General features: G+C 39.7%; 1 protein-coding gene across 1 annotated transcript in view; it reads left to right on the top strand.

Moving 5' to 3' along the window:
- The window catches only part of LOC113060535 (ALK tyrosine kinase receptor-like), a 426,749-nt gene that overhangs the window by 253,113 nt on the left and 151,117 nt on the right, over window positions 1–22,519 (top strand). The window contains exon 4 of the mRNA XM_026229521.1: window positions 20,255–20,456. Within this exon, the coding sequence (XP_026085306.1) occupies window positions 20,255–20,456 (202 nt within the window). The remainder of the gene's footprint in view (window positions 1–20,254; window positions 20,457–22,519) is intronic.

Here is a 22,519-nt window from a genome sequence, read left to right as displayed (position 1 = left end):
TTTCATAAATGTATTTTGTAAAAAAAATAAATAAATAAATAAATAAATAAACATGCGCAGGGTTACATGGCATATGCATGCATATTCTAGCATTCACTACAACAAAAAAAGTATTGTATTAATGATCTGTCATTCAATTAGTCTATGACTCCAGGATCTATAACTTGGAGATAATGGGCTCTGGAGCTGGATAATACTGCTATTAATGCACCCAGGATAATCATAACTTGTCCATTATAGGGCTGTTTTCCCTAAGAAGCAGACAGTGTTCATTAGAAAAGAGCAGCAGAGGAGCTGTCCAGTGCTGAATCAAAGACAGATCTTTAGAGTAGTACTGAAGTGTATACATAGCTCAGAAATAGTATGTTTGTTTTCCAAAAAAATAAAAATAAAAAAACAACAACAATAAAACATGTCTATTATATTCGCCTTTATACACATACAATTTATTATATTTTATGACACTGATATTGAATACCAGTCAAATATTTGTACTTCCTTTCACTGAACTTCCACTAAAGAGAAAAAAAAAAAAAAAAAAAAAAAACACCAAAAGAAAACCAAACAAAAATGTACACAAATAAATAAATAAATAACTGAACAAAACAGGACAAACTGAATAAAAACAGGTTTCAATCAGAAACTATGATTTTCTACAATGTACCAACATAAAAGTGTACTTTAATGGCATGGTCACTTCAAAATGTCTTTTACTGCCCTTTGATTATGAGGTGAAATAAGATTGGGACGTTCTGTAACCTTGACCACATTCATGAGATTTGTATTTAAGCTAAATAAGACTTAAAGTGGCATGTCTGTAACTGGGCTATTTAGAACATTTGCAAGACAAATAATGAATATAACACTGCAGAAAGAGACTGAAAGGTCCCAGTTTTGCCTCCTGCCAACTTCAGTTGGTCACTGCTATGTGGCTTTAGAGCACATGTATGTGTAGCTGACCCCTTGTCTGCACCATTAGCAAAGTATTTCTACGGGTGGGTGACTGGCTCCACTTAAGAGTGGTTCATCTGTCTCCTCATAGTCTCTCGCTACACTGGTGAATAATTAAACTTCTGGCTCAGTCAGCTGGCTAATTAAATCCATCGTTGTGTACGGGATGAGGCGAGGTGTCTGCCGCAGCCTCGGAGGAGGGAGCTGAAGCTATGAAGTAGGGATGGGGAATGATAAACACCACTCTAATTAATCTGTTCACTTATTTGAATATTGCACATCTGGCCGGCATGGACGTAAGCTGTCGGTAACCATGTCTGCATAATCACCATAGTCTGCATTTAAGTGTGTTTGTGTGAGTTTGCAGCTGTGCCTACAGGCAACTGGCAAGTGTGATCAAGAGGGAATGCACTTCAACACAACTGCTATTTAGTTCTTTTGATCTGACATTTAAACAAAAACATAACTGCTCAATTTAGTGTCATACCTGCATGCTGAGCTCTGGATTATTAATACTAATATACTTTATTTGTGAACTACTAAACCAACTATTTGTGCACTACCACTTGCACTACCTGAAGAAGCTAATCAAGGTATAAGGGTTACTGGAAAGCTACAGGCAGATCAGTTTTTTATAAAGGTTGGAGCAAAACTTCACACGACGTTGGCTCTCCAGGACAACCGTTGGCCACCATACATACTTATAAACTCACTGGCCATTTGATTAGGTACACTTTGCTAGAACCAAGTTGGACTTAATTTTGCATTCAGAACTGCAATAATCCTTCGTGGCATAGATTCAACAAGGTGTTGGAAACATTACTCTGAGATTTTTTTCCATATTGAAATGATAGCATCACGCAGTTACTGCAGATTTGTTGGCTGCACATCCAAGATGCAAATTTCCTGTTCCACCACATCTCAAAGGTGCTCTTTTGGATTGAGATCTGGTGACTATGGAGGCCATTTGAGTAAAGTGAACTCATTGTCATGTCAAGAAACCAGTCTGAGATGATTTGTGGCATCCGGTGTGGCCTTCTGCTGTTGTAGCCCATCTGCTTCAGGGTTAGACATGTTGTGCATTCAGAGATTCTGCATACCTTGGTAGTAACTAGTAGTTATTTGAATTACTGTTGCCTTTCTATAATCTATAACCAGTCTGTCCATTCTCCTCTGACATCAGCAAAGAATTTTGCCGCTCACTGGATATTTTCTCTTTTTGGACCATTCTCTGTAAACCCAGAGATGATTGTGCATAAAAATTCCAGTAGATCAGCAGTTGCAATAATACTCAGACCAGCCCGTCTGGCACCAATAGCCATTCCATGTTCAAAGTCAATGAAATCCCCTTCTTCCCCATTCTGATGCTTGGTTTGAACTTCAGCAAGTCGCCTTCACCACAACTAAATGCCAGTTGCTGCAGTGTAATTGGCTGATTAGTAATTGGTGTTACCAAGCAATTGAACAGGCATAGCTAATTAAGTGGCTGGTGTGTGTGTGTGTGTGCTTGTGTGTGTGTATGTATATGCATAACATGCAAGTACAAACTGCATCTGAAGTGTCTCTAAAGATATGATAGATTCCAAAATTAGTATAGAATAGACACTTTAAAATTAAATCTCCAGTCAGCGTTGATGGCCTCATGGGCAGTGTGTCATTATGCAGTGCCATTGTGGTTCCGGTGTCCCGAGTTTGAGTCTCGGGTCAAGGACCTTTCCCCACCCCACACCCCTCTCTTTCTCACCCTCTTCATTTCCTTTTGACCTACTGTCCTATCGAAATTGCCTATATATATATAAAAAATAAAAAATAAAATAAAACTTAAAGTTCACAAATACTTTTTACTATATTTCACAATTGTTTAAATGAATCTTCATAATTAACTTTAAAACGAAAGTAGTCATCATTAGTGTTAAGAAAACTGTGAAATTGTAGCAGTAATTTTTAGTACCTGGCCATAACATAAAAAAATAAAAAAAATAAAAAAAAATGTATATGCGGTTAAATATTGTCCTTTTTGTTCATGCTGAAGTTAGTTTATCTGAATGACCCACTCATCCTTTTGCGTAACTATAGTTGTGGTTGTTATGCCCAGGGTAAATTTCACTATAAAAACTAACATCTTATCTCATCCTTATTCAGGAAGGAAGTTTAAAATTCATCATTTCGATGTCATCACTTGTACTACTAAAAAGGGTATTTATATAATAAAATGTCCAACTGGGTTGGTGTATATAGGAAAGACACAACGTGCTTCAGAAATTAAGATTGCAGAACATTGAACCAGTATACGCACAATTAATAATAATAAAAAAAAAAGAAAAAAAAAAAAAGAAAAGGTAGCAATACATTTTAATAAAAAAATGCACAACCTTTCCCCACTTAGGTATATTGAAATTGAACATTTTAAAGTACCCAGGATAGGTGGCGATGTTAACAATATCGTATTAAAAAGAGAAGCTTATCATGTTTATACATTAAATACTATTTATTTATTTATTTTATTTCATTTATTTTTTATTTTTTTTTAAGGTGAATGGTGTTGATACAGTCTCATTTGTACCTAAATATGTGTTGCATAGTTATGCATTGATAAATTCTAGGACAAGCAAAAAAAAAAAAAAAAAGGAAAATGGGGGAGTCTTTATGTATAGTGTTATGATTTATGATATATGTTTGAGGAACGAGGAACTTATTTATTTATTTATTGACAACATATGTCATCAATTGGAACTCTGTTTGAATCTTATTATGTTTTGAGTACTTATTAAGCTATTTTTTTTTGCTTGTATGTGTGTTTGCTTGGCTAAGGTCTTTGACGGAAACGTTGCTTCAAAATAAATAAATAAATAAATAAATACATTAAAAAAAATAAACTTATCTAGAAATAAGTTAACTAGAAAGATCTCCTGTATGCTATTGCCTATTGTCTGGCCTGGCAAACTGCCCTATTGTCACTAAAAAATTCACCCCTCTGTGCGGTATGAAACATAATCCTTATTGATCCTTTATCATTCTTCTCCTTCTTCTTTTTTTTTTTTTTTTTTTAGCCATTTTAGCCTTTATTCTGGGACAACAAGGTTTACCAAGCCACATATTTTCAATCCCAATATACATTTACCCGCCTATTATAAAAAAAAAAATAAAAATAAAAAAATACATGAAAACCTACAACAAAGAATTTTCTTGCCACCTTACGTGAATTATTTTGAAAACAAAAAAACTAAACCAAAAATGAATTATAAAGAAAAGCTGCAGTTGCATTAGAGTTAACATTAACATCAAGCTACATAAGACAATTTATGAGATTATTAGCACACTTTTACTCAAAACTTATTTTAAACCACCAATGAGTGTTTGTAAAACGTCTCAGGTTATGAATTTAACAATGGTTCCCTGAGTAGGGAACGAGACACTGCATCCTCTAGGGGCCGCTATGGGGAACAGTATACCCACTCCGCTATGCTGAGGGGAGTGCAGGCCAGAATCATGGCGAGCACTAAGTCCCAATTCTACCTTTTCCACAGGTGTTGGCCCTGGGATGTTTGGATGGCTGTCTGTGACAGTACCCCTTACGGCCAAAAGGCCTAAGCTACATACCCAACTTAATTGTTAGGGCCTCGGCCTGGGGTAGAGCTGAAGGCTTGGAATCAGGAAAGATTCATTTAAAGGAATACGGCTAAGAACCAAGCTTTTTCTACCAAGTTTTGCCTGTCACACAGGGGCTACCGCTAGATTACGCATAAGCTTGCTAAAATAAAGAGCTGTCTCAACAGTTCTTTAGTAGCAACACCCTGTTTAGATAGGTATCTGAGGATACATAGGTGGAGTGTCGCCCAAGATGAACGGGGCTTTTACCAACTCAAGAAAGGGCACGAAGCAACTGCGCGAAGCCCTCACCATATAGGATTTTAGAAAGAACGCACAATATTAGCGTGCAAACTTACCAGTGTGGATTTCAGAAGCCTTTACGGGCACACTTACCATTGCAATGGATTTTCAAATACTGTTCTAAGGAAGGGCTCTCGTGGCACTCTGATAGAGCAGCTCATAGATGAATGGTGCATCTCAAAACAGTATGATTGAGAGTCATCAACTCGATCTGTGGAAATAATATTGGAGCACTCTGTGGAAAAACAGAACTCAGTTTCATATGAGAGGAGAACTCCGAGCTCAGAGTAGCGCACTCATAGGCGACCCGTTTTGGGAAAAAAGCGATGCTTGGAGTGTATAAATAAATACACCCTGGCTGAATGAAACCCAAAGAACCAAGGTTTAATCATCAAATATCTCCTGCTTTCCCTGGGTAAAACCCCAGCAGAGCACTAACCTCAGTATCAGATAGTGTTAAAGATATAACATCATCCTCCCGAGGCTCTCTCTCGTCTGCCGCCATTACACGCTCAAAAGGGAAAATCCCTCTTTAAAACATTCAAACAGATCCACCTGTATTCTCTTAAGCTCATTGTCCTCCGTGCCTCAGCAGTGGCAGGTCCTGAACGGCGGGAAGCAGATTACTGCTATAGTACATAACATACAAACTATATATGTTGACTGATGTAACTAAATATGAATGTGTGGTGATTTTTTATTCAAAACATGACACATACAGATTTATTATTTTGCACTCCTGACATAAAGCATTTGTGCATGACAGTAGATTAGTAATTTATCAAAACAGTGGTCAAATATCTAAGCTAGAGTCTTTAATCTTTCTACTGATGCATAGTTTGTTGAGATCATGTAGGAGTTTTAACGTGCTTTGAAAGTGAAATAACAATAATCTGGGGCCGTCTCCAATCTTTGACAGTAAAGGGGTATTAAAACACCAGTTAGAGATGTTAGGATAAGTAAGGGATAATGTACATTACATCCAGGCGTTTATCGTAAAATAATGCCAGACAGAGTGATTAGTCTTTTACCTCCCTGAAGGTGGTTATTTGCCAAATAAGAAAATAATTAGACACAAAATATTGAGCGCCTGGTGGCCGGGCCTTCCCCCATGGGGTCCGGCTGGGCTTAGCCCGAAGGAGTGGGCTCTCCTGTGGGCTCACCACCTGCAGGAGGGAGCGTAAGGGGCCGGTGCATAGTGGATCGGGCGACAGTCGTAGGCGAGACCCCCGACGACCCGATCTCTGGACACGGAATCTGGCTTTAGGGACGTGGAATGTCACCTCGTTGGCGGGGAAGGAGCCTGAGCTTGTGCGGGAGGTCGAGAGGTACCGACTAGAGATAGTCGGGCTCACCTCAACGCACAGCTTGGGCTCTGGAACCACACTTCTTGAGAGAGGCTGGACTCTCTACCACTCTGGAGTTGCCCATGGTGAGAGGCGGAGGGCTGGAGTGGGTTTGCTGATAGCCCCCCAGCTCAGCCGCCATGTGTTGGAGTTTACCCCGGTGAACGAGAGGGTCGCTTCCCTGCGCCTTTGAGTCAGGGATAGGTCTCTCATTGTCGTTTGTGCCTACGGGCTGAACGGCAGTGCGGACTACCCGGCCTTCTTGGAGTCTCTGGGAGGGGTGCTGGAAAGTGCTCCGACTGGAGACTCCGTCGTTCTACTGGGGGACTTCAACGCTCACGTGGGCAGTGACAGTGACACCTGGAGGGGCGTGATTGGGAGGAACGGCCCCCCTGACCTGAACCCGAGCGGTGTTCTGTTATTGGATTTCTGTGCTAACCAAGGTTTGTCCATAACGAACACCATGTTCAAGCATAAGGGTGTCCATCAGTGCACGTGGCACCAGGACACCCTTGGCCGGAGGCCGATGATCGACTTTGTGGTCGTGTCATCAGACCTTCGGCCATATGTCTTGGACACTCGGGTGAAGAGAGGGGCGGAGCTGTCAACTGATCACCACCTGGTGGTGAGTTGGATCCGATGGCGGGGGAGGAAGCTGGACAGACTCGGCAGACCCAAACGTACTGTGAGGGTCTGTTGGGAACGTTTGGCCAAGCCCCCTGTCAGAGAGATCTTCAACTCCCACCTCCGGCAGAGCTTCGACCGGATCCCGAGGGAGTCTGGAGATATTGAGTCCGAGTGGACCATGTTCTCCACCTCCATTGTCGCTGTAAGGTCTCCGGTGCCTGTCGAGGCGGCAATCCCCGAACCCGGTGGTGGACACCGGAAGTAAGGGATGCTGTCAAGCTGAAGAAGGAGTCCTATCGGGCCTGGATGGCTTGTGAGACTCCGGAGGCAGCTGACAGGTACCGGCAGGCCAAGCGGACTGCAGCCCGGGTAGTCGTGGAGGCAAAAACTCGGGCCTGGGAGGAGTTCGGTGAGGCCTTGGAGAAGGACTATCGGTTGGCCTCGAAGAGATTCTGGCAAACTGTTCAATGCCTCAGGAGGGGGAAGCAGTGCCCTACCAACACTGTTTACAGTAGAGATGGGCACCTGTTGACCTCAACTGGGGATATCGTCGGGTGGTGGAAGGAATACTTCGAGGATCTTCTCAATCCCACCGACTTGTGTTCCGTTGAGGAAGCAGTGGCTGGGGACTCGGAGGAGCACTCATCCATCACCCGGGCTGAAGTCATCGAGGTAGTTAAAAAGCTCCTCGGTGGCAAGGCACCGGGGGTGGACGAGATCCGCCCCGTGTACCTCAAGTCTCTGGATGTTGTGGGGCTGTCTTGGCTGGCACGCCTTTGCAACATCGCATGGCGGTTGGGGACAGTACCTCTGGACTGGCAGACCGGGGTGGTGGTCCCTCTTTTTAAAGAAGGGGGACCGGAGAGTGTGTTCCAACTATAGGGGGATCACACTTCTCAGCCTCCCTGGGAAAGTCTATGCCAGGGTACTGGAGAGGAGAATTCGGCCGATAGTGGAACCTCGGATCCAGGAGGAACAGTGTGGTTTTCGTCCCGGTCGTGGAACACTGGACCAGCTCTATACCCTTTCCAGGGTGCTGGAAGGTTCATGGGAGTTTGCCCAACCAGTCCACATGTGTTTTGTGGACTTGGAGAAGGCATTCGACCGTGTTCCTCGCAACATCCTGTGGAGGGTGCTCCGGGAGTATGGGGTCGGCAGCTCCCTACTTAGGGCTGTTCGGTCCCTGTACGACCGGAGCAAGAGCTTGGTTCGCATTGCCGGCAGTAAGTCAGACCTGTTCCCGGTGCATGTTGGACTCCGGCAGGGCTGCCCTTTGTCACCGGTTCTGTTCATAATTTTTATGGACTGAATTTCTAAGCGCAGCCAAGGGCCGGAGAGTGTCCGGTTTGGGGACCATACGATTTCGTCGCTGCTTTTTGCAGATGATGTTGTCGTGTTGGCATCCTCAGACCAGGACCTTCAGTGTGCATTGGGACGGTTTGCAGCCGAGTGTGAATCGGCTGGGATGAGAATCAGCACCTCCAAGTCCGAGGCCATGGTTCTCAGTCGGAAAAGGGTGGATTGCCCACTTCAGGTTGGTGGAGAGTTCCTGCCTAAAGTGGAGGAGTTCAGGTATCTTGGAGTCTTGTTCACGAGTGAGGGAAGGATAGCGGTCGCTGTACCGGTCTGTCGTGGTGAAGAAGGAGCTGAGCTGTAAGGCAAAGCTCTCGATTTACCGGTCAATCTACGTTCCTACTCTCACCTATGGTCATAAGCTGTGGGTCATGACCGAAAGGACAAGATCCCCGATACAGGCGGCCGAAATGAGCTTTCTCCGTCGGATGGCTGGGCGCTCCCTTAGAGATAGGGTGAGAAGCTCGGTCACTCGGGAGGAGCTCAGAGTAGAGCCGGTGCTCCTCCACATCGAGAGGAGCCAGCTGAGGTGGCTCCGGCATCTATTTCGGATGCCTCCTGGACGCCTTCCCAGGGAGGTGTTCCAGGCACGTCTCACCGGGAGGAGGCCCCGGGGAAGACCTAGGACACGCTGGAGGGACTATGTCTCCCGGCTGGCCTGGGAACGCCTCGGGGTCCCCCCGGAAGAGCTGGAAGAAGTGGCTAGGGAGAGGGAAGTCTGGGCGTCTCTGCTTAGACTGTTGCCCCCGCGACCCGGCTCCGGATAAGTGGAAGATGATGGATGGATGGATGGACAAAATATTGATTTAAGTTGAAATATTTGAACACGACGCTTCCATCAAGACAGCAGTTGGTAGCAAGGAGCAAGTTCAAACTAGACTGACATTTAAGGTATACGGTGCAGTCAAACCACTTATTACACAAAACTTCACCACATAAATAATTATGGAGATAACATATATAGTTTTAAGACACAACAGTTTTGAAATCTTACCAGTTTGTTAGTTATCTCATAATCCATCAGAGTGTACAAAACAGTCATTGCAAAATGACAACAGCTGTGTTTGTATGAAACGAGAGTGAGTCTGCTATACCAGGATGACATAATTAACTAATTGTACACATAATAATGAATCGAGGCTTTTTATTTTACTAGCTAACCAAACGCATAACATGCCTCTTAATGTTGGGACTGACCAATCAGAATCAAGTAAGCCATATAATTAACTATGTAAAAAAAAAAAAAAAAAAAAAAAAATGTAAATTGTATTAAAACAGTAGACCAAAGTTAGGCCAGTAAAACAAGACAAAGGTTTTTTATTAGTTCTTTAAAAGTGTATCAAGATTCTTATATGCGATGAATTACTAAATTTGGCATTAAAATTTTATACAATGACAACAACAACTACTAACTCGATACGTGGAAGTGTCAATTCAGCCAAGTATGGTGACCCATACTCAGAATTCGTACTCTGCATTTAACCCATCCAAAGTACACACACACAGAGCAGTGAACACACACACACTGTGAGCACACACCCAGAGCAGTGGGCAGCCATTTATGCTGCGGCGCCCAGGGAGCAGTTGGGTGTTCGATGCCTTGCTTAAAGGCACCTAAGTCGTGTTATTGCCGGCCTGGGATTCGAACCCCCCAACCCTAGGGTTAGGAGTCAAACTCTCTAACCACTAGGCCACTGGCGACTTTATTAGGTACAGCTGTTTAATTGCTTGGTAACACAAATATCTAATCAGCCAATCACATGGCAGCAAGTCAATGCATTTAGGCATCTAGATGTGGTGAAGGTGACTTGCTGAAGTTCAAAGGGTACATTAAGAAATGTACTTCCACAGATCACTATGACATGCAAATGTCATTATCTGCGTGACTATTTATGATCCATGCTTTCATATTAATAGATTCCAATAAATAGTGTTCTGTGTATGAACAACATGAGCTATTGTCAAATTAGTAAAGGCCAGATTTAATTTTAATTCATACTGTTTTGTAAGCTCTAGCACTCCATCTTATTAATATTCCTTTGCTTCTCAACTCCCTGCATGAATAATTTGTAAAATAATCTCCAATAAGGCAAAGCAGAACAAAGAAGTTGGGTCTTTTTTGACACAAATTGAGTTATTACATGTAACCTAATCAGGTAATAACACCACTCAGCATGGGTACAGCTCTCCAGTCATATTTATTTTGCAGCTCTGTGGTTCTGTAGCTGGAAAGAAATCACCCAAACAGGACTTATAACTGGCTACAGATCTGTCACTGCCGGGAAACTAGCGGAGGCCAAAGCTATTTGTGGCGTAGTGTGTCTCACTAGTTTATGGATTAACTCCTCTTTGTCTCCTCTCGAGAGACAGCCAGTGATTTGTTTATGTAATTTTACAGCCAACAGGTCTCTCTCTGCCTGTTTATCAAAGCGGTTTCAGGTCAGAACTACCTGACACCACCACTTTCATGTTCTTTATTACGCTGTGACCACACTTATATTTGAAAACCTGCTAAAACACACACGAGTACACACTTATTCAGTCAACTCACTGATATTTAATAATTAATAAATAATAATTTTTTTTTTCATAAACTAAAGTTAATGGGTGACTCCATGATGATATTTTATTTTCAAAATATTGTTGAAAAGGTGCTTCATCATGATCACCAAGTGAGGCTAAATCTTTCACTTTCATAAAAACCTAAAGCTATGCTGTCACTTACTGCTTTAGTTTGCCACTGCTTTAATGACCTTTGGATGATTTGTCTCATACAAAAGTATTGCAGTTTTTTCTAAATGCATTATTTTAAATATATATTTATTTATTAATTAATTAATTTATTACAATGCAATTATGGTAATAACAATATTGCGAATGTAGAGACAAAGGGGAGGGAACAATTGGAAGTCAGATTATCAGAAATAAAATTTATAGCTCTTATCAGTATTTTAAACACTGATTGCTGCTACTTATTCTAGACATGTGGGAATGCAATTTATCACAAATTATTTCTGCTTTCTTTATTGAAACATTGAAAGGAAATAGAAAAAAAAAATAAAACATCCATTTAAAAATAAGGAGGGGATGGAGATGTCACACCGGTGACCGACCAGTTGGGATCTCAATTTATCGGTCACCCACGTGACGTTGAGAGTGACTGACTGAAAAGGAACTTAATGTAATCAACTTTTAGATAGTTAAATCATTATTACTGTTTATTAAGAGAGTTGATTCATAACTATGGATACCACATAATGTTTATGTATCTATATAATGTTAACACTCCCATAGACCTAAAAACAGTGCAGTAATCAGCTAATTAAAGTCTTGATGTTTATTTCTATTTTACACATGCTTAAAAACGAAGTTGAAAGGTGCTATAATAATAATAAAAATAAATAAATAATTCATCCATTCATGGTAGACTACAAAAATTATATATATATATATATATATATATATATATATATATATATATATATATATATATATATATATATAGGTGCACCTCAATAAATTTGAATGTCATGGAAAGGTACAGTGCACACAGAGTGAAGTAGTTTAAGTCTTTCGTTCTTTTAATTGTGATCTGGAACCTATGTTAATTTACTGTACATGTACTCAATACTTGGTAGGGGCTCCTTTTGCTTTAATTACTGCCTCAATTCGGTGTGGCGTGGAGGTGATCAGCTTGTGGCACTGCTGAGGTGGAATGGAAGCCCAGGTTTCTTTGAAAGTGGCCTTGAGCTCATCTGCATTTATGGTCTCTTGTTTCTCATTTTCCTCTTGACAATAGTCCATAGATTCTCCGTCAAGCACACCAATGCCATGGTCATTTTACCAACTTTTGGTGCTTTTGGTAGTGTGGGCAGGTGCCAAATCCGGCAGGAAATAAAATTGGCATCTTCAAAAAGCTGGTCAGCAGAAGGAAGCATGAAGTACTCCAAAATTTATTGGTAAACGGGTGCAATGACTGGTTTTCAAAAAACACAATGGACCAACACCAGCGGATGATGCCTTGACACCAGCCTCAGTCCATTCCTTGTGATATATATATATATATATATATATATATATATATATATATATATATATATATATATATATATATATATATATATATATATATATATATATAAAATGTGGGATTTTTTTTTTTGTAGTCTACCACGAATTAATTAATGAATGTGTAAATTATTTATTTTTTATTATTATTATAGCTTCTCTTTTTTTTCAATTTCATTTTTAAGTATGTGTAAAATATAAATAAACTTATAAAAAAAAAAAAAAAAAGGTCTAGCTATTGTTTTTGTAGCATCTATGCTGAACTTTGTCCTTCTCAGTATGGCTTTTTTTGTGGCTCAGATAGCTGAGTGGAGATCAAAGTCCCTGGTGTCAGCTGAGGAAATGTCAAAACAAAGAAAAGAACAAATCAAACAAACAGGTGCTCATGTTGCTGAGAGAGCACTATGTTGTCTTATTTGCCTAATGAGCAACGCCAGATGCGTAGCCTTTCGCCCGTCATGTTAATTTACTGCTATGCTGATAAGATCTTCAAAAACATGTTATTTGACCTTTTTTTAATTTATTTGTTACATCATGTTTATTTTTGCTGACTGCTGTCATGAATCCTGCCAACTGCTGACCATTATGTACAAAAAAGCTTGTTTGTGTACAAAAAAAATTATTTGCTGGTTAGCATGGGTAGTGGGTAGTTTAGTTCAATGGTTTGGCTGGTTTAGCATGGGTTGTGAGCCTCTGTTCTGCAGAATGTGCTAGAATTTCCGGTGTTCTGGGTGGCGGACCGTCTCGACAGTATTTTTTGAAACATGCAAATAAGACCGGGTCATGGGCTTTGACCAAACTCTTTTTACACAGCCACTTTAACTTCAGTGACGGTATTTCAATTCATCCCTGTCTTTGGATTTTACATACTTCTCAGTTCTAGCACTTCATTTGGTTAACCTCCCAAAAGCCAGTGAAAAGTAAATGTAGGTCTTGGCACAAACTGCTCTGTGTTCCCAAACCATAAAAGTACCACTTTTGTGTGTTTAACTAGTCATTAGTTAAAATATGTGGGTAAGGTTTCCCAAAACACTAAGTATAATATTTTATAATGCAAAAGGTGTAGGTATCTCAATGGCAGGTTTCCCAAAAGTATTATTACATAAGTAGTACAAAGCATTTGTAAATTATTTACAGTATATGTCTCAGAGCCTTGTAAGTTCATTATGTGCAAAGTTTAAAGAAATGCAAACAATTTCTAGTAATGCATTTTGATAGGCTATGCGTAACTAATGTCTAAGTCCACTCAGTGTTTTACTTGAAATATCTTCATCCATTTGTATAAAATCACTGCATTGTTTGATATTGTGTATTTTTTTTTAAATCTTTTAACAGATTTTTTGCATTTGTTCAAACAGATGTGCAGCTGAAAAATGTAAATTATAGGAAACTATATGACATGCTACATAAATATTTATTGTATTTTAAACGTTGGAATATTGGAAATATAGGAAGATATATACAACATAATTTAATAACATTTTTTTGCAATGTTTTTGTTAAATAATAATAATAATTATTAGTATTATTATTAGTAGTAGTAGAAGTATTATTAGTAGTATTATTAGTATTAGTATTATATTGTCAAACACTAGATTAAATGTTGTAAATGATTTCTGATGCAGAGATGCATTATATATTTTAGGTTCTGAGTGTGCCTTTAGAGCCTAAATTAACACTTATGAAAATGTAATGTATACCACAAAGCGATTAGAATTTAAGTATACTTATGTAATGAATCAGCCATGGGTGCAGGCTCAAAAAAAAAAAAAAAAAAAATCGGTTCAGCTCCGACATACATGCCCTCCATACTCCAGATGTGTGCACTGAACTGAGACTGATTCACTGCTGCGGGTGTGCGAGCAAAGCCGAACAGAGCCACCAAGTCCTAAAGAATGTTCCTGTGGAAATAAAGAGAATCAGCTAGCCTTTTCTTTTTTCTTTTTTATACCCATGTATACTTAAATAATGTCCAGTGTATTTGTCAAAAAAAAAAAAAAAAAAAAAAAAAAAAAAAAAGTTAAATTATCACACAATAAATATCACACTTTGCAATTTTCTGGTTTCTTAGCTAAATAAATATTTAAGAGTCACACTTTAATCGAAAACTATGAAGAACCACCAAAAGCTTTAATCAGTTCTTTAGTCACTGAATCCATGAAATCTGTTATTCCACTGCACTGTGTTTATACTTAAGAAATTTCCAGAATGTAAAAAAATAAAAAAATAAACCCTAAACATGGCTTTAATCAATTTTACTCTTTTCTATAGTGTCTCGGGTAGTCAGAAGTTGATTACAAGTGTAAATAGATAAAGGCAAAGCTCTGTTTTTTTGTCTTTAAAATGGATTTTGTTCGTAATGATCTTTCATCCTTAATTGGAAACATATTCTGTACAATCTGTAGCTGTTTGTTGTGAGTTCGTGTGGGTAAGGAAGAGGACAAGGGGTCGGCTGGACTGCTGACGTATATTTATTAACATAAAATAAATCAAACGTTTCCTAACACCATATGGTGACTTCTATTTTGCTGCGTTCACTCGGTGCTTTCGCTTTCCGGCTTCCGGTTTCCGGTCTCGGCTTCCGTCAGCAGTCCCACTCTCTCTCACTTGCTTCCATCTCTCCTGGCATTTTATACCCTCTCCACGCCAATTACTAGAACAAGAAACAGGTGATAATAATTTCTGCCCAAACCACTCACTTACCGCTCGTCTCCTGATCCTCTCTCTCGCTGCAGACTTCGCTAAACCACGCCCCCCCTGCCACATACCCCCACCGCCGACCCCGGCCTGCAGCCCCCCATTTCTGGAGAGGAAGTCAGCCACCGCCATCTGAACACCCGGCCTGTGGACCACCTTGAATTTAAAAGGCTGAAGAGCTAGATACCAACGAGTGATCCGGGCGTTGGTATCCTTCATGCGGTGGAGCCACTGCAGCGGAGCGTGGTCCGAACAGAGGGTGAACTCCCGTCCCAGGAGATGATAGCGGAGGGTGAGGATGGCCCACCTGATGGCCAGGCATTCTTTTTCAATGGTGCTGTACTTAGCCTCTCTCTTTGAGAGCTTGCGGCTAATGTACAGCACCGGCCGTTCCTCCCCCTCTATCTCCTGGGACAGGACCGCCCCCAGCCCCCTGTCCGACGCGTCTGTCTGCAACAGAAAAGGGAGAGAAAAGTCAGGAGAGTGTAATAACGGCCCGCCACATAGAGCAGCCTTGACCTGGGTAAAAGCCTGCTGACACGGCTCCGTCCACTGGACCATATCTGGGACCTCCTTTTTAGTGAGGTCAGTCAAGGGGCTGGTGAGGTCCGAATAATTAGGAATAAATCGCCTATAATATCCCGCCAGCCCCAAGAACTACCTCACCTCCTTTTTGGTCTTGGGACGTGGGCAGGTCGCAATAGCGGCTGTCTTATCAATTTGGGTGGGAAATTGTAGTGGGAACCTTTGGCCGGGGCCTCAGGATAACCTGGGAGTCAGCTGGCCCAAACTCTAGGAATGAATCGTTGACTGAAAACGTGTGCAGGTCCCCTACCCTCAGTGCAAGCAGGAGCAGAGTATTCATTGATAGAATTGATTGAAAAGGCTCAAGCGGGCCCTACTGTAGTGCTTTGAGCACTAGAGACAGGTGCCAAGAGGGTATAGTTGGGGGCCGGGATGATTTAACCATCTCGTCCCCCTGCTCTGCATATGTTTCATATTTCTCTTATCTTACATGCCTAATTCAGATATTTAACTTGTTAGAAGAGAGCTAAGTGAATGAACTGTGATCTGATTGACATGATCCCTACATAGTGTTCACTGCTCCCTGCACCCTGAGCGGGTGAAATCTGTTAAAGTTTACTTCACTTTGGAACATTAATTAATGGATTTTTACTGCACTGCTTCCTGCAGCATCTTCACACACAGACAAAACTTACTAATGAAGTGTGACATAATATACCTCTGTAAATAAAGACAATTTCGTCTTGCACACTTGAATGGCCTTAGAATGGAATATAAGCTCGCTTCGAACTGTAAATATCCGGTGATGTCCACTTCGCTGGGCACTTTTGGTCAAATAGAACAAATGTTTGAATTGACAAGAGAAACATATAAAATAGGCTCTCGCTCGCCAACCTCCCGGTGTTGGGTGGCCTCTGCCAGCTCGATGGCTTCCACCAGCTTGTCGATGTTGGTGGGGTTCCGCATGCCAGCTGCCTGACGGAGAGGGCGGGGAAGGGACCGAAGAAGGTGGTCAACTACTACACGCTCCTCTACCTGGTGTGCATGGGATCCCCGGCCAGTATCAAGTGTTGGGGGAGACACGCAAGAGGTCAGTGACTTGAGGGTTGTAGGACCAGTCGTGGAAGACTTGGGTGGCACTAATGGGCGATAATCCACCCGTCCTAAGATCTCCTTTCTCAGCTCCTCATATGAACTGCTCCGCTCGGGGGTAAGCATAAAGTACACCCATTGTGTCCCGTCAACAACGGTGCCACGATCTGCATCAACTCATCCCTGGGCCACACCTCTCGGGCAATTATAATCTGAAACATTTGGATGAATGTTTAGACGTCATTGTGCACCGTCATCTTGGGGATGAGCTGTGCTGCCTGGGCACGGGGGTCAGGTAGCGGAGTTCGCGGGGTGCAGCAGCGTTGCGGAGTGTGGTGAGCTCGCGTTCGACAGTTTCCCCTTGTTTCGAGTCCATGTCCTCCATGATATGCTGCTGGCGGATACTCACCTTGGTGAGGTGCTTCAGCAGGTCTTCCATCTTTGGGGAAGGAGCGCCACCTGGGGAAACAAAAAGTTGACTTGACCCAATCAACCAGAAAAAAAAGTAACAATCCAAGTGGGGTGATATCGAATATGGAGGGGTCCTGGTCAGTGACTTCTACACTGCAATGCACGCATTCTCTACCGGTGTGAAGGGGTGAAGAAGCACACAACACGAGGATGCAGGTAAGTTCCCCGAAGGGTGGATTTTTATTAACCAGTAGGTGGGGGAAATAGCCAACGTGAGGGGTTTTTAGGTGCTCTGTCTCTTTCTATCTCACCTCTGTGATCGTCTGTGAGGCTTATGAAGCCGGGGCTTGATGGGGCACAGGTGTGTCCACTCAGCACATGATGAGCAGGTGCAGGTGGAAACGGAAGACGTATAATGGAAACTGTAGGCAGAGTCATCGGGACAGGTCATGGTCAGCATGGCTGAGGTAGATGAGGTGGCCGCAGAAATATTTCAGCAAGAAATTTGAGTTTTATAGAATAAATAAACAAATATTACGACTGTGAAAAGGTTAAATGGCTTTATCCCTTGAATGAGTTATGATCTAGATTTGGAGTCATTGACTTGTTCGGCACTGCTAGGAATGCCCACAAAAATGTCATAACCATTTATGCCATGTGGGAAAACAAACCATTTGAATTAGCGCTTAGACCTTAGTTGATTGATCTTTACTATTTGTGATGATTTTGTTCGATTCAGTGCCGAAAAGATGCTGTGTCGCGTTCTGTACCTCTAATAAGTAAAAAAGAAAAAAAGATCTTAAGATGTATATGACTGATAAACAAACATACTACTGGAGGTAGCACTGAGCGGGTAGCATAGATAGGCTTCAGTACTTGAACTGCAATGATCTGTCATTAGTCATGTCCCCCTGCATGGCTTACAGTAACCCTCCTTTGCATCAGAATCACTGAAATTTTGTGATGTCATAATCTATATATATATTTTTTTTTCATATTATTATACATAATCACTTATGGAAATTAACAATGGTATTACTATAGTAAAAGTATAATAGGCTAATCAGGTTTTTATTTATTTATTTATTTATTTTTACCTTTTGGCGTTTTTATTACCAATTGTAGCAGTTTTATTACAAATACCACAGTTAATTTACGGTTAGTGTAGCAAAACACACACTACTGTTTTTACAATGTTTTAACTACAGTAACCAATAATCATGTTTTATATAAATATTTCCATAGTATCGTTTTATTTTATTAGGTTTTTTTTTTTTTTTTTTGACAGCCACAGGACACACCATATATAACAACGCTGCACATTTCAAGGCACTTCAGTGGACCTTAATGTTACCCATTTTGTCAAAGTTAAAAAATGTTTTAATATATCAATAAGAAAGTACCACAGGCTTTATTAAAATTAAACAAAACCAAATGACAAATATTTACATCCAAAAGCAGTCTCATTCTTTATAGGCTTGTAATAAGCTTTATGTTAATTAGTGCAGCGCACAGTATTAACCTAGGAAATGCTGCTATTGTTCTAGAAGTGACACCTGCTGTCAGAGATTGAGTTTGCATCTTCATCAGAATCAGAAAGTATATATATGTATGTTTTTTTTTTTTTTTTTGTTTGTTTTTTCATGCTCTGGCCCTGTAGAAAATGTACTGATTGAGGGAGCTGAATGAGGCTGTTGAGAGGGAGGACCCTAATTCATAGCCCACAAACAGAGCTTTGATTTCTCTCCTCTTTCATTATTTATTTTATTTTCCTCTGGTGTGTTGTCACCCATCCACCTCACTCATCTATTTTGACTCTACATGGGCTCACTAGTGGCTGCCTGGGCCACGGCTCTGCAAATTTCTCTTTCGCACATACTCTTACAATGCAGATACTGCCGACTCTCTGAGATGGTATGAAGAGGAAACAGGCCACTTGTTTAAAAATGTATGGGGTCGACTGCATACAGAACATCTGTATGAAAGAAAGACATGTCTTTTTACTTAAAAAAAGCATGTCACATTACTGAAAAATCTTTGCTATAGAGCAACCTGAAAAAAGGCATGCTTTGGGCTAAATAAAGTTATTTAAGTTCAACAGAAATTAGCTGCATGTAGGTGTTAAAACGATAGCTCTAAAAGTGCTCTGTGGAAAGTAATATTTATATATATATATATATATATATATATATATATATATATATATATATATATATATATATATATATATATATATATATATATATATATATATATATATATATATATTATTGCAGCTGTTTCTCTTAAGCAGTAATACAAATTGTTCCAATGTCTCCAGCATCACTTTCTCCTAGAAGATAAAGAATCTTAATGTCTCGGCTTGTGCTCATTTTAAAATCTTAGAAGTCTAAAATCATAGCTCTCGATATTAACTTAATCATTTCACATCTAACAACACCAAAGTATCTGACATTCTATTTTTAGGATTGCATTATGCTGTTTAATGTCAATATTTGTCAAACGTGTGTTTTTTTTTTTTTTTTTTTTTTTTTTTTTAATTGATGCTTAGGAATTTTGTGGCTCAAACTTTATTTTAGGAGTTTTAACTACATTCTACTTACACCAAAACTACTTTCTACTTATTGCAATACATGTATTAACATAAATACATTAATTAATAAATAAACAAATTAATTAATTAATGTGGTTTAAGGATACGTTTCGTAGTGTGGATTTGTTTAAGGGTCAGGTCAAGTCAAGTCAGCTTTATTAATGCAGCACTTTATACTTTACAGATTGTGTCAAAGCAGCTTTACCATGTAAAACAGGAAAAAAGTTTGTCAGTAATGAAGGAGGACACTAGTACAGTTAGTTTTTTTTTAGTTAAAGTTAATCCATTGTTGATTCAGTGATGTCATCATCCAGATCAGTAGATGCCATGAAGATTGAGTAGGTTAAGAGGTAGGGGTAGTGTCATGTGTAGTAATTACACAACTTAATTACAAATGTAATTACATGCAGGTAGTTTAAAATAGAAGTACAATATAAACAAATATGCACATATGGTATATGCATTGTATCAACTGATACTCTATCAATATAAAGTTCAAGGTAGTTAAAAACATCCAAAGCAGGTTCAATTTTAGCAAAGTAATTTAATAAAAATGTATTTAATTATATAGAACCGATAAATCAATTTCAGAAACAATAAAATCTGAGGAATAAATAGTTGGAATCTGGCCAGTAGTACAAGAGGAAGTTTTGAAGACTTTTGCTTATAAATGTTTCTTTCTCTTTGTTGGTTTCTCCAGGGCGGCTTCTCACAGTGAATGGCTCAGCTCTGACAGGGCCATGGGTTCTGAGCCCTTGGTTACGTGCCACCCATTGGTCCTGTGGTCTAGATATCACAGTGTTTTTGCACCCCAGGCAGAGTGGACGTTACACTGTCTGGCTCATAGAGAGGGACAAGCCACCACTTGCTCTCCTCACCACTGAGCACCCTCATGTCATCGGGTGAGTTTGCCAAAGGCAACATTCTCATATTCAGAGAACATGCTACTCAACTCTTGAACCTTGCTACATAGAATCTGATAAACAACACTACTCTGCCAAGAACGTTTGCTTTGAGTGCAGTTTTTGTACAGGTTAAAGATTAACTATTAAATCTTTTGTGGTATATGGTTATTACAGCCCTTACAAGACAACATTATTACAAGGCAATATTTTTCTCTGTAATTTTCTCAGAATATTGCAGCTTAAATCTCTAAATCTGCATTCAAACTTTGTTTTGAATTAATATTAGCACTAGGTAGATTAGTTTATTTTTTTTATCTTTATTTAGTTTTAGTGTTGTATTTAGGTGGATTAGATATTGCTTTTTTATAGTATTTTTAACTGAATTTAAATGTTATTTATATATATATATATATATATATATATATATATATATATATATATATATATATATATATATATATATATATATATATATATATATAGCAATAATATGTATCAAATAATCATGCACAGTAATAAATAGGACCATTGTTGATTTCATGATACTTTACTTCTATGAAAGCAAATCTAGCATTTTGTTCATTTATTCATTTAGCAGACACTTTCATCCTGGGTGATAAAGTACATGGATTGAATCTGTATTTATGTTCTCGTTGATGCAATGTATACCTTGCTGTATTTTTGAGTTTCTGATTATTTATTTTGTTTATTTTTTTTCCATTTTGTGTTCCATTTTGTAAGCAATGTAGGCAACCGGTATTATCAAAGAAATCAAAGTATAAATCAGACAAAACATAACACAGTTTGATTTGCAACACCGCCATTACCTCAGTTGAGGTAGACAGTCTTTTGATATGTCTCAGTGTCCTTGAGATTTTCTTCTAGTCCTCAGCAACTTCTTGTTTTTTTGGATTTGCCTCTGCAGAGGAACTCTGTGTCTTACAACACTTGGCGGCATGTGAATGCATTCAGCCATGCGTGGCATTTTTCGATAGGGAAAAGTGCTCCTATTCATTATTGTGTTCCTCTTGAGGTCATTATTTTTGATCAGTCAACCAACAGATACAGATCTTTATGCAATTTTGCCTTTGCTTGAGGTCAGCTCTTACCCAGTGTATTCAATAAATTCCTAGAGCCCAAAATGTCTAGGTCACTTTGCACACTGAGCATAAATTGTATGGTATTATTCATTATTAAAATAATTTAATACAACGAGAAAAAAATGCAGAATACATTTTTGCATTGTGACTGTGCTATTTTATTTTATTTGATTTTTTATTATTTTGTATTCATCATTATGCTTAAAGGGTAAGTTCACCCAAAAATGATGTCATTAATGACAAACCCCCCCCCCCCCCCCCATGTCGTTCCAAACCCATGAGGCCTCCGTTCATCTTCAGAGCACAGTTTAAGCTATTTTAGATTTAGTCCGAGAGCTTTCTGTCTCTCCATTGAAAATGTATGTAAGGTATACTGTCCATGTCCAGAAAGGTAATAAAAACATCATCAAAGTAGTCCATGTGACATCAGTGGGTCAGTTAGAAATTGTTGAACATCGAAAATACATTTTGGTCCAATAATAACAAAAATTACAACTTTATTCAGCATTGTGTTTTCTTCCGAAGGGGGCTTGCTAGCAACAGCTACCTCCTGTCTGATGTAAGACCCAAAACACCCTATGACTGGGAGAATCACTGACGATGTGTCCAGGTTGCACTGCGAGGTGTATTTAAGTACTAACTGACCCTCTGATGTCACATGGACTACTTTGATGATGTTTTTATTACCTTTCTGGACATGGACAGTATACCTTACATACATTTTCAATGGAGGGACAGAAAGCTCTCGGACTAAATCTAAAATGTCTTAAACTGTGTTCCGAAGATGATCGGCGGTCTTACGGGTTTGGAACGACATGAGGGTGAGTCATTAATGACATAATTTTATTTTTTGGGGTGAAATAACCCTTTATCAAGGTACTTTTATTTATATAGTGCTTTTAACAATACAGATTGTGACAAAGCAACTGAACAACATTAAATAGGAAAATAGTGGGTCAA

The sequence above is a fragment of the Carassius auratus genome, chromosome 42 (genome assembly GCF_003368295.1).
Source record: "Carassius auratus strain Wakin chromosome 42, ASM336829v1, whole genome shotgun sequence".
Taxonomy (NCBI): Eukaryota; Metazoa; Chordata; class Actinopteri; order Cypriniformes; family Cyprinidae; genus Carassius; species Carassius auratus.
The sequence above is the reverse complement of the archived record's forward strand: the minus strand, read 5'-3'. Positions and strand labels throughout refer to the sequence as shown.